The sequence below is a fragment of the Idiotropiscis lumnitzeri genome, chromosome 8, assembly GCF_059441095.1.
Source record: "Idiotropiscis lumnitzeri isolate Australia: NSW breed Sydney's pygmy pipehorse chromosome 8, RoL_Ilum_1.0, whole genome shotgun sequence".
NCBI classification, from domain to species: Eukaryota; Metazoa; Chordata; class Actinopteri; order Syngnathiformes; family Syngnathidae; genus Idiotropiscis; species Idiotropiscis lumnitzeri.
Genome location: NC_142398.1, coordinates 797,589 through 812,749, shown reverse-complemented (window position 1 = coordinate 812,749; position 15,161 = coordinate 797,589). Strand labels below are relative to the sequence as shown.

The following is a 15,161-nucleotide window of genomic DNA, read 5'->3' as shown; positions in this document are numbered from 1 at the left end:
GGATTAATCAACTGAGTTAACGCTTTAATTTTGACAGCCCTATTTTAAACATAAAAATATAGTTTAATCGGGAGTAGACTTTATGTGGGTGAGAGTAGTGGGTATATTCCTTTTTCGTTGGGTTATGTTCTCTCCATACGTCTACCACCCCTATCTCCTCCATTAGTTGCACAAGCTTTTCCCTGGTCTTTTTACGGCCACCTTTGCCATTGGACGAGTCAATTGTGGCATTCAGTATTATGTTAAAATCACCACCACATATTAGGATTTCTTGACTCCTTAATGTTGTTAACTCCGAGATATGACTATAAAAGGACCAGTCACTGCCAGGGGGAGCATATACATTTAGGAGAGTTATGAGATTGTCCGCGATCTTTACGATTGTCATAATGTATCTACCTTCTTTATCCTTATAATCTACTAAATGCTAGTTCAGCGCATAGTTCAGCGCCCCAGATATCAGTGTCGCTACACCCCTCCTCCTTCCTGAGCTGTGTGAAGAGAAAAACACTTGTTTAAAACCCAGTTTGTTCAGCTTTGCGTGCTCCTCCAGGTGTGTTTCTTGTATAAAAGCAATTTCTGCTTTATCTTTTTTTAGTTTAGATAGTTTTCCACCTTTTAACTGGACTATGCAAGCCATTGATATTTATAGCAACAATTTTTAAGTATCTGTCATACATTTTGTAACATTAGGGTTAATACACTTTGATGGTAACACTGAATTCAAAACAAGAAATAAACTTAACAAGTGAAGTTTCAAATAAAATAAATATAATAACTTCCAGGGTAGGGGCCTGTAGGGCAGACCCTCTTGTGCCTCTAACTGTGGCGTCCTCATCATGACGGTGAAGGAGTGTCAGGTTCGTCAATCAGACATAGTATATTTTTAAAGTTTATCTTACCCCTGGTGTTCCGTGCTGTCCCTTCTGGTTCAGTCGGATGGTGATTGAGCCGAGCGTCGGGATGTTCTAGCGTGGCTGGCCTCAAGATGAGGGTTTTAATACTAGTTGCTGTGCACAGTCTTCCTCCAGCCATCACTGTTCCCTCCGCTCGATCCAGTCACCATCCAGCTCGAACTTTGAAATGTCACGGGAGAATCACACCAAATGTGGTGGAGCGACCCTTACCATGACAAGTAGGAAATTCAGAGACAAAATAGACACGGACACCAAGTGGAAAGAGTCTGGCAGCCAGGAGAGATGATACCCCAGTGATCGGGTCGGATCTCTGAAGCTTACTGCACCTCCCTGGGCCTTTTATTAAAAATCACGAGTTATATCACAATACAGGTTTACACAACAGATCAATGGTATGTTTATTCTGGTCGCAGCTGTTGTTGATCCTGCTCACGTCCGCACTTCTTTCATGTTGATTTTGAGTCGCCTTAACCTGGGTGCAGGTGGCTGTTCCCAGAGTTGTTAGTTAATGTGTGAACCAAAATTAGCAACAAAACCTATACCGTGTAGTTAATGTTGTGCCGTGTGATATCAACTTCTCTTTATTACATTTGTTAATAATTGTTCTTATGTTATTTCTCTGTAGCCACTTCATAAGAATTTCTTTATTATTCTCGACATTCTTCTTTAGCATAGGTGTCGTCGTAGTTGCAGCAGACTTCAGCAAACATCTCTTATCAGGATTAAGCACGATGTTGGTTGCGTCAGCTTTTCTCCTGCATTTCCACTCAAACTGCAATCACTCAAGCATAGTCTACTTCAGTAGATTGCAACATGTTATATGCACTACGTATTAAAATAAAGCTGTGTCACGGCAAATGTAGAATAACCTCTTAATATTATTCTAACAAGGAGTCTTTTGTTGGCTGAGGACTATGCCACAAGAGATCACGCCATAACGAACCATAGATCATATCGTATTATGCACCAAAATTGTTTGAGCCTTTAAACGTTCCTATGACAATAGGTAGCAATGATTGTTGTTTTGGGATTTTATGGAGAAAGAAGAAAAAACGGCCACAGAGAAGGGATGAGAGAGAAAGAAATAATAATAATAAAAAAAGGAAAAAAAAATACAAAATTGAAACCTCATTCTCCAGGGGGCTCCGCAGTTGATCTCCTAAAAGTTAAAGATAAAGATAAAGATGTCCTTTATTAGTCCCGCAATGGGGAAATTTGAGGTGTTACAGCAGCAAAGATATAGATCACACAGAGTCGGTGGCGTAATGTAGCCGTTAATGTATAACATTAGCAGCAGACATTCATAAAAAGCATGCAAATATACACAGTATAAACATATCTAAGTGTAAGGAAACACTCCTAATGCCTGTCCATTATACAGAGGGGGAAACGCTGTAATGATAAAAACTACTGAATGATTGAAAATACTGCAATGATAAAAATATTGCAATGATCAAAGTACTGTAATGGTAAGAGTACTGAAATGAAAGAAAAGTACTGCATGATAGAAAATACTGCAATGATAAACGTACTGTAATGGTAAAAGTACTGCAATGATAAAATATACTGCAATGGTAAAAGTACTGTAATAGTAAAAGTACTGCAACGATAGAAAAATACTGCAATGATGAAAGTACTGTAATAGTAAAAGTACTGCAATGATAAAGGTACTGCAATGATAAAAGTACTGTAATAGTGAACGTCCTGCAATGGTAGAAATACTGCAGTGATAGAAGTACTGTTATAAGAATACTGTAATGGTAAACAAAATACATCATTGGTCAATATTTAAGTACACCATTGGCTGAAAGTACATTAGTAGTGTATATTGCATCCTAGGACTGCACAGTTGCACTAATGCCCTCCCGTTTGTAGGCCTGACCCAATGTTCTTGTTAAAAAGTCTGACAGCAGTCGTCAGGAAGGAGCGGAGAAATCTCTCTTTGGTACAGCGAGGGTGTAACAGTCTATCACTGAAGGAGCTGTGGAGTGTTCTCAGAATGTCATTGAGTGGGTGGGCTGGGTTGTCCAGCATTGATGACAGTTTTGCCGTCCTCCTGCCCCCCACTGAGTCCAGAGAGTCCAGGGAGCAGCCCAGGACAGAGCTGGCCCTCCTCACTAGTTTGTCCAGTCTCTTTTTGTCCCGGCCCGAGATGCCTCCTGCCCAGGAGACCACTCCATAGAAGATGACTGATGAAACCACCGAGTCATAGAAGTCCCTGAGGAACGCCAAAGGTCCTCAGCCTCCTGAGTAGGAAGAGTCTGCTCTGACCCTTCCTATAGAGAGCGTCTGTGTTGTCGCTCCAGTCCAGTTTATTGTTCAGATGAACACCCAGGTACTTGTAAGTTGAGACCCTCTCAACGTCTGTTCCCTGGATATTCACTGGTGCAGGTGGAGAGTGCCGACGCTTGCGGAAACCCACCACCAGCTCTTTGGATTTCACAGCGTTGATTTGGAGGCGGTTCTGCTGACACCAGTCCACGAACCCCTGCGTAACCCCTCTGTACTCCCGATCGTCACCGTCAGTGATGAGGCCGACAATCACAGAGTCATCAGAGAACTTCTGCAGGTGACAGGTTGTGGAATTGTATTTGTAGTCCAAGGTGTAGAGGGTGAACAGGAAGGGAGCCAGAACAGTTCCCTGCGGCGCTCCCGTGCTGCAGAGGAGCACGTCAGACACACAGTCCTGTGTCCTCACGTCCTGTGGCCGGTTTGTGAGGTAGTTGTGGATCCATGTGATGAGGTGGTGGGCCACTCCCGCCTGCTCCAGCTTGTCTCCCAATAAGGCGGGCTGGATGGTGTTGAAAGCACTTGAGAAATCAAAGAACATGATCCTCACCGTGCCCCCCACCTTCTCCAGGTGGGAGAGTGAAGTGTGGAGCAGGTAGATGATGGCATCATCCACACTGATGCCAGGCTGGTATGCAAACTGGAGTGGGTCCATTGAGGAGCTGACCAGGGGGCGCAGATGGACGAGGACCAGTCTCTCCAGGGTCTTCATCAGATGAGACGTCAGCGCCACTGGTCTGAAGTTGTTGAGCTCCTTCGGATGGGGTGTCTTTGGAACCGGAACCAGGCAGGATGTTTTCCACAGCTGGGGGACTCTGCCCAGCTTCAAGCTCAGGTTGAACATGTGCTGGACGATTCCACACAGCTGGTCTGCGCAGGATTTGAGGAGCTGGGAGCTGATCCCATCTGGGCCTGCTGCCTTCCTCGCCTTCATCTTCCTCAGCTGGTTCTTCACCTGAGATGTTGTGAGGAACAAGGCTGAGCAGGAGGAAGTGGTGGTTGTCTGATGAGGCTGGGAACTCGAGCCTGTGGAGAGAGAGAGGGGGAGAAAGGGTCTCGTTCGCAGTGGCAGGAGGGGTTGGTGGGGGCTGCAGCAGGGGAGCCTGAGCGGGGTCAGGCATTTGATCAAACCTATTGAAAAATAGGTTCAACTCATTTGCCCACTGAAGCCCCCCCCCTTCTGGGTCTTACCTGGTTGTCCGTGGCCTGAGATGGTCTTCAGGCCCCTCCAGACATCCCTGGCATTGTTCCGCTGCAGTTGTTCCTCCATCCGCATCCTGTAGGACTTTTTCCCCTCTCGGATCCTCCTTCTCAGCTGACGCTGCACTCTCTTCAGCTCGTCCTTGTCGCCTGACACAAAAGCCCTCTTTTTCTCCTTCAGGAGAGCTTTAATGTCCGGTGTGATCCAGGGTTTGTTGTTGAAGAAACATCTTACAGTCCTGGTGGGAATGGTGTTCTCCATGCAGAAGTTAATATAGTCTGTAATTGTGTCTGTTAGACCATTAATGTCCTCACCGTGAGCTTCGCTGAATACCTCCGACACAGTTGTGTTGAAACAGTCCTTTAAGGCCTCCTCGGCTTCTCCGGACCATCGCTGAACTGTGCGTGTCACAGTTGGCTGCCTGCAGACCAGAGGTTTGTACACAGGTAGGAGAGCAACCAAGTTGTGGTCAGCTTTGCCCAGCGGGGTGAGGGGCAGTGATGTGTACGCCTCCTTGGTGTTGGCATAGAAAAGGTCCAATATTTTATTGTCTCTGGTGTGGCAGGTTACATATTGTGTGAATGAAGGCAGAGAGGAGGAAGGAGAAGCATGATTGAAGTCACCAGAGATAAGGAGCAGGGCATTTGGGTGCTGTGTTTGTAGCCTGCTCACAGCTGCAGTCAGTACGTCACAGGCTGTCTCACTGTTTGCAGAGGGTGGCACGTACGCCGCCACCGCGATCACATGACTGAACTCTCGCGGTAAATAGAACAGACGCATGCTAACAGCTATCAGCTCAATGTCCCGACTGCAAAGTTCTCAGCTTCTCTCTGTATCCCAGTGCTTGATGTGGGTTGACTGTAGCACGGGTTCCTCTGCTCCCTCTGCTCCAAGATGTTGTTGTCTTAGTTGTGTTGTCGAGTTGTCTTAGCTGCTCCACGATGGTCTCTGGTGATTTGATGACTGTTACAGGAAAGCCTCATTTGGACAGCTCTTCACTTGCTTCTGTGGCAGTGTCGTAGATCTTTGTTCCATCAGTGTATTTCACCTTCAGCCTTGCAGAGAAGAGAGTATGAAATGGGATTTGATTGTCCTTCAAAGTTTTGCGTATGGTTGCGTATTCTCTTCTCCTTTTCAGAATGAGCAGAGGATAATCGTTATCAAGTGTTATGTGTTTATCTTTCCAAGTCAAGCCTTTTATTTGCCATGCTTTACGGAGAATCTTTTCTTTGGTTGTGAAGCTCAAAAACCTCACGAGGATAGAGCGTGGAGGGGCCTCGCTGGGGGATGGGGGACCCATTGATCGGTGTGCCCGTTCAATGGCAATATCGTCCGATTGGCTTAATTTTAGCCCCTCAGGCTGGAGTGTCTCAACAAAAACACGCATTGTAGGGGATTTTCGTTCAGACCCCTCGGGCACACCGTAGATTTTCATATTTTCTCTCCTTGTGAGGCTCTCCAAGTATGTCAGCTTGTCCACGATCTTCAAATGCAATTGTACAAGCCCCGTCACAGTCTCTTCCACGTTTAGCTTTCTCTCCTCCATTTTTTCGATCCTTTCTTCAGCTTCTTCTAATCTGTTGTTTGCTGCTAATGTTATACATTAACGGCTACATTTCGCCGCCACCTCTTTGTGATCTATATCTTTGCTGCAGTAAAACTGCAAATTTCCCCATTATGGGACTAATGAAGGACATCTTTATCTTTATTTACATAGGGCATTTCACAACAGCTGGAGTTGTCTAAAAAACGCTTTCCATATGGTGTTATAATATAATTGCAATAATTTGAACACAAATTAAAACACATAAACACATTTACAACAGATACCAGAAGAATAGCAGAACAGTGACAGTCCTTTGTTGACTCAAAAGCTAAAGAATAAAAATGTGTCTTCAAACGAGTTTTAAAAGTGGACAAAGAGGGGCTCGCCTAACATTTAATGGGAGGTCATTCCATAGGACCGGCAACAGAAAAGGCACGATCGCCCCTTGAGGCAGCGCTTAGTCGTCGCCACCTTCAGCAGTGTTTGGTCCACAGAGGCAGCGGGCAAGTGCATAGTAATTTTGAGGGAAAATTTTGGTTGGAGTACATAAGGCACAAATCCAATTCCAACTAGGAAAAACCCTGGCAATGTTGGGGTACTGGCAATTTGGGATACTGGCATGTGGAGATACTGGCACGTTGGGGTACTCTGGGATTGGAAATTTTTGAAAATGAAGTACATTAGATTAAAAGCTTTTTGATTGAATATGACCCCGATACAACACCAAAAATTGGGAAAAATATGAAGGAAATTTAAGAATGGCCGACTTTCATTTGAGTTTAGAATCGGGCTTCAGAGACTTTTTTGGGGTCGTAGGCAGCTAACAACTTTTGCAAGATCTTGGTGACCCATACAGGCAGTGCTGCTTTGCTAGGATAAGGGTGCAAAGTTATGACCCTTGCAAATGTTAAAAATTGGCCAAAATTGGATTTTCAAACATTCATAGCTCACTTCCGGTTTATTTTAGACCATGTCCACAATGGACTTTTTACCCCTCTCGGGGTGCTACACATGTCCGCCAATTTTCGTAGGCCTCGGTTAAATGTACTGTTTTGTTAGTTTATTTTTTCTGTTCCTGTTTTTGATCATTTTTTTCACTGTAGGTGGCGGCGCAGCCATTTGGTTTTCGTCATTTCCGACGACTTTAAAATATACAATTTTTTACCGCGATGAGACTGCAGAATTTTGTGAGCACAATACATTAACAATAACAAAAATAATAACTGAATACAGTGATTTTCAAATCATGTTCAACATGTATTTAATTGGAAACACTACAAAGACAAGATATTTAATGTTCAACTTATCCATTTTATTGTTGAGCAAATAACCGTGAACATTTTATGGCTGCAAAATCTTCCAAAAAAGCTGGGATAGGTGTGAAAAAAGACTCCAATGTTCATCAAACACTTGTACGGAACATCGCACAGGTGAACCAGTGGGTGCCAGTATTGGGTGTAAAAGGAGCTTCTCTGAATTGCTAAATCATTCACAAGCAAAGATGATTGGAGAGATTAGCTTGTTCGTGAACAACTGCATATGAGGAAATAGTCGAGCAGTTTGAGGACAATGTTCCTCAATGTACAATTTGTACAATTTGTGTTCTAATTTCCCGCTAATGTATATTACACCATCTGCAAAGCACTTTGTTACAGCTCCGGCTGTTGTGAAATGCACTATAAAAATAAATTTGTATTGTGCTGTATTGTATAATTGCAAGAAATGTATGGATCTCATCATCTGCGATTCATCATATCATAAGTTTCAGAGAATTTGGAGAAATATCTGCACTCAAGCAGCAAGGCTGATTGCTCATGACGTTCGACCCCTTGGGTGGAACTACATCAAAAACCCAACTCAATATGTAAAGGATGTCACTACATGGACTCAGGAACTCTTCAATAGAATACAATACAACTTTATTAACAAAGCGCATTTCACAACAGCTGGAACTGTAAGAAAGCGCTTTTCATATGGTGGAATATAAATTAGCGGGAAAAAAGAGCACAAATTAAAACAATAGAAGAACCAGAAGAACAGCAGAACAGCGACTGTCTCGTAGTGAGTCAAAAGCTAAATAATAAAAAAATGTGTCTTCAAATGAGTTTTAAAAATGGACAAAGAGGATGCTTGCTTAATGTCACAATCCCCCCTGAGGCTGTGCTTAGTCCTCGTTACCTCCAGCAGTATTTGGTCCTCGACCCGAGTCAGGTGCCTAGGGGTGGAGGAGCTCGGAGCGGTACACTGGGGTGAGGCCATTTAAAGATTTGAAGACAAAACAGAAGTATCTTAAAGCAAACTCAAAACTGCACTGGGAGCCAGTAAGGAGAGGCCAAGGTTGGGGTTGTCATCCGTCTTCCTCGCTCCATTTAAAAGACAAGCAGCAGCTCTTTGCACCAGTTGGAGGTCCTTGAGGGAGGACTGGCTGACATTACAGTAATCTAGCCTAGATGTAACAAAGCCATAGATTACTGTTTCTAATGCTGCTGCAAAATAAAGGGCTTCACTTTAGCTAGCTGCCGAAGATGAAAGAAGCTTGATCGAACAGCAAGGGCCCCATAACAGAACCTTGTGGAACACCAAACGCCAAAGGGGCAGAGTGGGACTCATAGCAACCTTGGCGAAGACAAAAGGTCCTGCCAATCAACCAGGATCTAAACCACTCTTGAGCGCTACCGCTAATGCCCACGTGGTGATGTAAAAAAGCCAGAAGAATACTGTGGTCCACCGTGTCAAACGCTGCAGTTGGATCTAACAAGACAAGACCAACATAGCCTCCAGTGTCGTTTGCCCGGAGGATACCATTCAAAACTCGTAGCAGGGCTCTGTGCTATGCATTTTCCTGACTCTTGACTGGAAAACCTCCATGATATTGTGTTCATCCAAGAACGATCTTGACTGCATGTGCTGTGCACCACCGTTTCCAGAACCGTTGCGCTCACCGGCACAACAAAACACCAACACGTACGCGGTCATTTGTCTCGGCTCACACACACTGACACGCTTTACTTTGGGGGTTAAGATCGGGGATGTCGATTGTGGCTATGTAAAGCCCTTTGAGACTGTCTGTGATTAAGGGCTATACAAATAAAATTGACTTGACTTGACTTGACTTGACTTTGACGGACCATGGCGACAGTGGTAGGTAGGCTACTACTTTCTGATAAAACCAAGCTGTTCCAAGTAATGAAGACATGTTTGATGGCGTTTGTACTTGTGGCAGTGTATTATAACAAGTCAACTACAAGTCTATGTTGTTAAAAAATATATATTTGGTTTGTTTATGTTGCATTACCTGTAATAATGCCCCAGCAGTTGCCAAATAAAATGTTTTGGTTCTCAGCTTATTACGGAGAATGAGCATTGATTGCACTGTTACCACTTTATCTGTTAATAATGCATAATCCTTAGTTTTTGATCAGAAAGTCTTTTGTGAACGTGCTATAGGGTGAAAACCTTTGAAGCCTATTTTTAACTAAACCAAACAAAACATTTTTGGGAAGACTTCATCGACTAAATTTACAAAAACAATGAATAAAACTTTTTGGGGAGTTACCGTTGACTAAAACCTTTTTGAGTTTTTGTCGACTTAAACTAGACTAAAACTATCACAAATAGGAATGACTAATTGTGACAAAAACTAATAAGCATTTCCGTCCAAAAGACTAAGACTAAATCTAAAATGCCTCCCAAAAACAGCACTGCCCTCTACACCCCTTTCCACCGCAATCTACTGTTTGGGCACTACTGGTCTCATTTTGTCTGGTTTACCTATTTGTTCACTTCACAGTTAAATGGAAATAACTGATACAATGTCTAATTAGAACATATATTTTATACACTACACTACTTACTAAACTATGGCCTGGGTAACACGCAAGATAACTTACCAAATAATCGAGTGGCTTTTATTTGTGTGCCAAAACAGGTTGTTATCAGTTGAGTGATGGATGCTTGTCCTACCTGAAGCGCATCAAGTCTTTGACTCTTCTGGACATAAGAGGCTGCAAGAACATCAGTATGCAAGCCTGCAACGCCTTCATCGCTGAGCTGTCACACATCGCTGTGTACTGTATGATCGAGGAGAAGGTCATCCAATGTCTAAACTAGGTGGTTGTAGCTTAGTCAAAATGAAAATGCTTCTCCGTAAGATGTTCTTGACAAGCTAATTTTTTTGCTTTTTGCTTGCATGTCACAATACAAAGTATATATATATCAGTGCTGTCAAGTGATTATTTTTTTAACTAATCACAAAAAATTCCATGATTAATCATGATTAATCACATTTTTCAACGACTATTTTTTGCGAGGCTTATAACAGATATTTACTTGAATAATATCTTGGAATTGATGCAAAATCACCAAATATGAAGTATATTTAATTCAAAGACTGTTCTGATAGCTTTCTTGGATTATTGAATATGATCTAAATCGAGACATCTTTGCAGACATTTATTTTCGAAAAATTTCTCAAAACTGCCCACAAGCGCCACACTCTAGCAGTGTTGGTTTGCAAGGCCCAGTGGTAACTTAAACACGGTGTTTTGTTCTGAGACATGCTAAAGACAGCTAATATGGCACAATATTTGCAAAGTATGCAAATTATTTTTTAAATAAATCAAACTGATTTAACTAATATATATATATATATATATATATATATATATATATATTAGGGCTGTCAAAATTAAAGCATTAACTCAGGTGATTAATCCAAAACATTGAAATCAGTTTGATTTATTTAAAAAATAATTTGCATACTTTGCAAATATATATACATATATATATATATTTTTTTTTCGGCCTGAAAATATCCATCCATTATCTGTATCGCATCCCCTCACAAGCATCAGAATCAGAATCAGAAATCCCTTTATCGTCATTGTACTCAAGTGTGCAACGAGATTAGAGAGCTCGTCTCCAGTGCAATACAACAATAATTCAGATAAATATATAAATTAGATAAATAAGAGAATAGTTAGTGCAATGGAAAATAATACTGAATAGGGTATATAAAAACACATCACGTTGCTGTTCTGCAAGGTACGGGTGGTCGTGTGTGTGTGTGTGTGAGTTTAGAATGGAGATGGCTCTTGGGAAGAAACTGTTTCTCAGTCTATTGGTCCTTGATTTGATGCACCTGTAGCGCCTGCCAGAGGGCATCAGGTCGAACAGGTGTGAGTTTGGGTGGGTATTGTCTTTGACGATGTTGAGAGCCCTTCTGAGGCACCGGGCGGTGTAGATGTCCGACAGTGAGGGGAGAGGGCAGCCAATAATCCTTTGCGCTGTTTTGACTGTCCTCTGGAGCCTCACTCTGTCCGCCTCAGTGAAGCCGCTGTACCAGGTGGAGACACAGTACGTCAGCAGGCTCTCGGTGGACGAGTGTTAGAAGGCCAGCAGCAGCTTCCTGTCCAGGTTGAATTTCCTGAGGACTCTCAGGAAGTGCAGACGCTGGTGGACCTTCTTTACCACTGCTGTGGTGTTGTGTGTCCAAGAAAGGTCATCGGAGATCTGTACTCCCAGGAACTTGAACGTGTGGACCCTCTCCACACACACGCCTTCGATGCAGAGGGGTGGCGGCACCGTCTTGTTCCTCCTGAAGTCGATGACGATCTCCTTTGTTTTTGCAATGTTGAGTTGCAGTCTGTTGTCCTCGCACCAAGCCGTCAGTCTCTGGACCTCCTCTCTGTAGGCTGTCTCGTCACCTTCCGAGATCAGACCGACCACTGTCGTCAGCAAACTTGACGATGGTGTTGTTACCGTGGGCCGGGCTGCAGTCGTAGGTGTAGAGGGTGGATAGGAGAGGGCTCAGCACGCATCCTTGAGGGGAACCGGTGCTCGGCGTACGGGTGGAGGACGTGTAGGGGCCGAGCAACACAGTCTGGGGTCTGTTGGTCAGATGCGTGTGAGGGCAAGGAGGCCGAGAATGTCCAGTTTGGCGACGAGGATGTCCGGCATAATTGTGTTGAATGCCGAGCTGTAGTCCACAAAGAGCATCCTTGCATAGCTCTGCTGTTGTTCCAGGTGGCCCAGCACAACATGCAGAGCAGTGTCGATGGCGTCCTCAGTGGATCTGTTAGCCCGGTATGCAAACTGGTAGGGGTCCAGAGTGGGAGGAAGGCAGTCCCTGATGTGCTGGAGACCCAGCCTCTCGAAGCACTTCATGATGACTGGTGTGAGAGCAACAGGACGGTAGTCATTCAGGTGGACGGCGGGTGACTTTTTGGGGACAGGAATAATGGTGGACGTTTTCAAGCAGGAGGGGATGACTGCTTGAGCCAGGGAGCGGTTGAAGACCCTGCAGAAAACATGTGACAGTTGGTGGGCACATGCTCTGAGGACCTTGCCTGGTATTCCGTCGGGTCCAGTAGCTTTCCTGAGGTTGATAGCCAGGAACGCGCGCCTCACATCGTGTTCCTCTACGGTGAGTGGGGGGGAGTTGAGGCATGAAGTGCGGGGGTGTGACGGTTGGGGCGAGTCAAAGCGAGCGAAAAAGCAGTTAAGCTCCTCTGACAGCGATGCACTCGGGTCTACAGAGGTCGTGCTGCTGCCTCGGAAGTTGGTGATGCTCCGTAGACCCTGCAACACCTCCCGTGGTCTGTTGCTGGCAAGGTGGGCCTCCAGCCTCCTCTTGTAGTTTGCCTTGGCTAGCTTGATGCCTTTGCTCAGGTCAGCACGAGCCACCCTGTACTGGGCTTTGTCGCCTGACCTGAAGGCAGCGTCACGGGCCTTGAGGAGAGAGCGGACCTGGCTGGACATCCAGGGCTTCGCATTTGGGAAGGTCCGTATGGTCCTGTGTAGGGACACAGTTTCCATGCAGAACTTGATGTAGTCCAGTACACAATGCGTGTAGACATCAAGGTCCTGATGATCAAAGAGGTCCCAGTTGTTGTCTTCAAAGCAGTCCTGTCATTCACTCATGGCGTCATCACGCCAGGTTTTTACAGTCTTTGTGGTGGGCCTGAATCTGCATCTGAGAGGGGTGTACGCAGGTGCGAGCTGCAAGGACAGGTGGTCTGACTGGCCGAGGGGGGCGAGTGGGAGGGCCCTGTATGCGTGCTTGATGTTCGAGTACACATGGTCGAGAGTGTTGTCTCCCCTCGTTGGGCACTTGACATGCTGGTGGAACTCTGGGAGTACAGTCTTTAAATTGGCCTTATTAAAGTCTCCCGCTACTATGTGAACGCCATCAGGGTGGGCCCGCTGATGTTTATTGATGACGCTCAGTGGGTTCCAGGAGCTTATCCCAGCTGTCTTCGGTCAGTAGGATGGGTACACGCTGAACTGGTTGTCACCCAATCGCAAGGCGTTTTTACATTTTTCACATTAATAATTTTGAATGGAGGCATACAGTGGAAATTAAATAAATTGTGGTGACACAATTATGCACACTTTGATAACTAAGAACGAATAATTCTTATATTACACTCTGTGGCGGGCTGTGCATTTCACACGTAGGCTTCAGTCAAGTCCTACTTAATCCTACTTGAATAAATTCCCCTCATAATACCATCATTTATGACACCACGGCTGGACAAATAAGATACAGAAACACACGTTTTGGAGGACCTAGCTTCTCTTAAAAGGTCTGTCTTGAAATTGGCCTCACGAGTGTATCTGCAATTAAATTCACACTTTTCCCTCCTTCGGCCATCGTGGTTTAAAAAACTAAGAATTTATTTAGATTTTTGAACGGTTGCCAGTTATGACTTCCGGGTGTGTTGAGTCCGCATAGCGATGCCCCCTCACGGGTGAGTATACAATCACAAAATGCATTCATCAACTTCAGCGTAAGGCCAGCGAGAAGGCTCACTGTTACAGATTAGTGATCTGATTGGCTATCGGAATTGTCTATCAACTGTAAAACCCCACATTCATACAAAGCAGACACCCGAACGATTGTGTCTGAAGGCCTTGAACAAATAGTGCGTGCAACTGGTATTATGAACTCTGCCTGGCAACACGAGCGAGCTGAATTCTGATTGGATTAAAAAATACATCACTAGGATATATATGACATCAATGTGAAATATATGATCATGATTTCTTGATTTTGTTCGCCCACATCTACACTTTTCACCCTTATTTTAACCTTGAACTATATTTACTGTGATCTGTATTTTGAATTGTATATTTTTATTTTTTATTTTTTTTAAATTTTGTTTATTTTTTTATTTTGCCTTCAATTATTTTTATTTTATTTTATTTTTTAACGAAGAATTTGTCATAAAATGGCCATGTTTTACCTTGACTGTAATGCCTTGGACATGAAGTAAATGTGTGCTGTGGAAAAAATGACTTGTTGTAGAGAATGTGTCAACTAAACCTTTGAAGAAAAATGGCTCTTTGTCTTTGAAAATAGGTCATACAGTCAACATTGTTACCGTGTTTTCGCAGCCATAAGGCGCACTTTAAAGTTCTGCAACTCCTCCAAAAAAGCCAGGGCGCCTTTTGATGCGGAGCGCCCATTATGTGGACCAAGTGCACCGCTGGGCTGACTGCGAACATTAACTGCCTGCACACTGCTTATATAGAGAGAAGGCGGGCATGGCTAACGACAGCAGGCGTAGGCGTGAGAGGGGAACGATGGGTGTGAACGACAACGCAAAGGCACGCCCCCAGTGCAAAGCAGGCCCCTATACGGGCAAACGTGTCTGCTAGCTCTGTTGTTAGAGCTTTCGCAAAAGCCGGCATCATGAGTAGCCGCACACAGCAGCGACAAGGGGAATCAGACAATGACGAGAGGGAACATGGCGTGTTTGTGGGAGAACTTGCCCAGCTGTTTATTTCTGATACAGAAGATGATTTTGATGGATTTGTGGATGATGACTGATTAATAATAATGTGAGTACATTGTTAAATTGTTCAATAAAATACAACCAAACTCAGTTTTGCTCCTGTTGCCTTTTTAAAAACAGCTAGCCACGCTAGCCATGCTATCTTCTGTTTTAATGTGCATGCATGTTAACTAAGGTATTGTATGGTTATAGTGGCCTTCCTTTGTCTCAAAATAAGCCACTTGTGCGGGGTTAAAGACGCAGTCACAATTGAACGAATGGCGATCCAAGTTGTCAATTTAATGTAAACAAGATTAACGTGCATTTGTTTGTCACATGTGCTTGACTCAAAATTATTCGTCCTCGTCCTCCATTCCAAACTACAAAGGAATTAATCTGTATAATAGTTTGTTTTTTTAGTTGTGATCTGG

The 15,161-nt window shown here is 44.0% G+C and overlaps 1 protein-coding gene across 6 annotated transcripts in view; it reads left to right on the top strand.

Moving 5' to 3' along the window:
• The window catches only part of LOC148331465 (lysine-specific demethylase 2A-like), a 224,002-nt gene extending 209,161 nt beyond the window's left edge, over positions 1–14,841 (top strand). For all 6 annotated transcript variants that reach the window (XM_088301663.1, XM_088301664.1, XM_088301662.1 and 3 more), the window contains one exon: positions 9,882–14,841. In XM_088301663.1, the coding sequence (XP_088157789.1) occupies positions 9,882–10,063 (182 nt within the window). In that variant the 3' untranslated portion in view covers positions 10,064–14,841. The remainder of the gene's footprint in view (positions 1–9,881) is intronic.
• Positions 14,842–15,161: the final 320 nt, after the last annotated feature.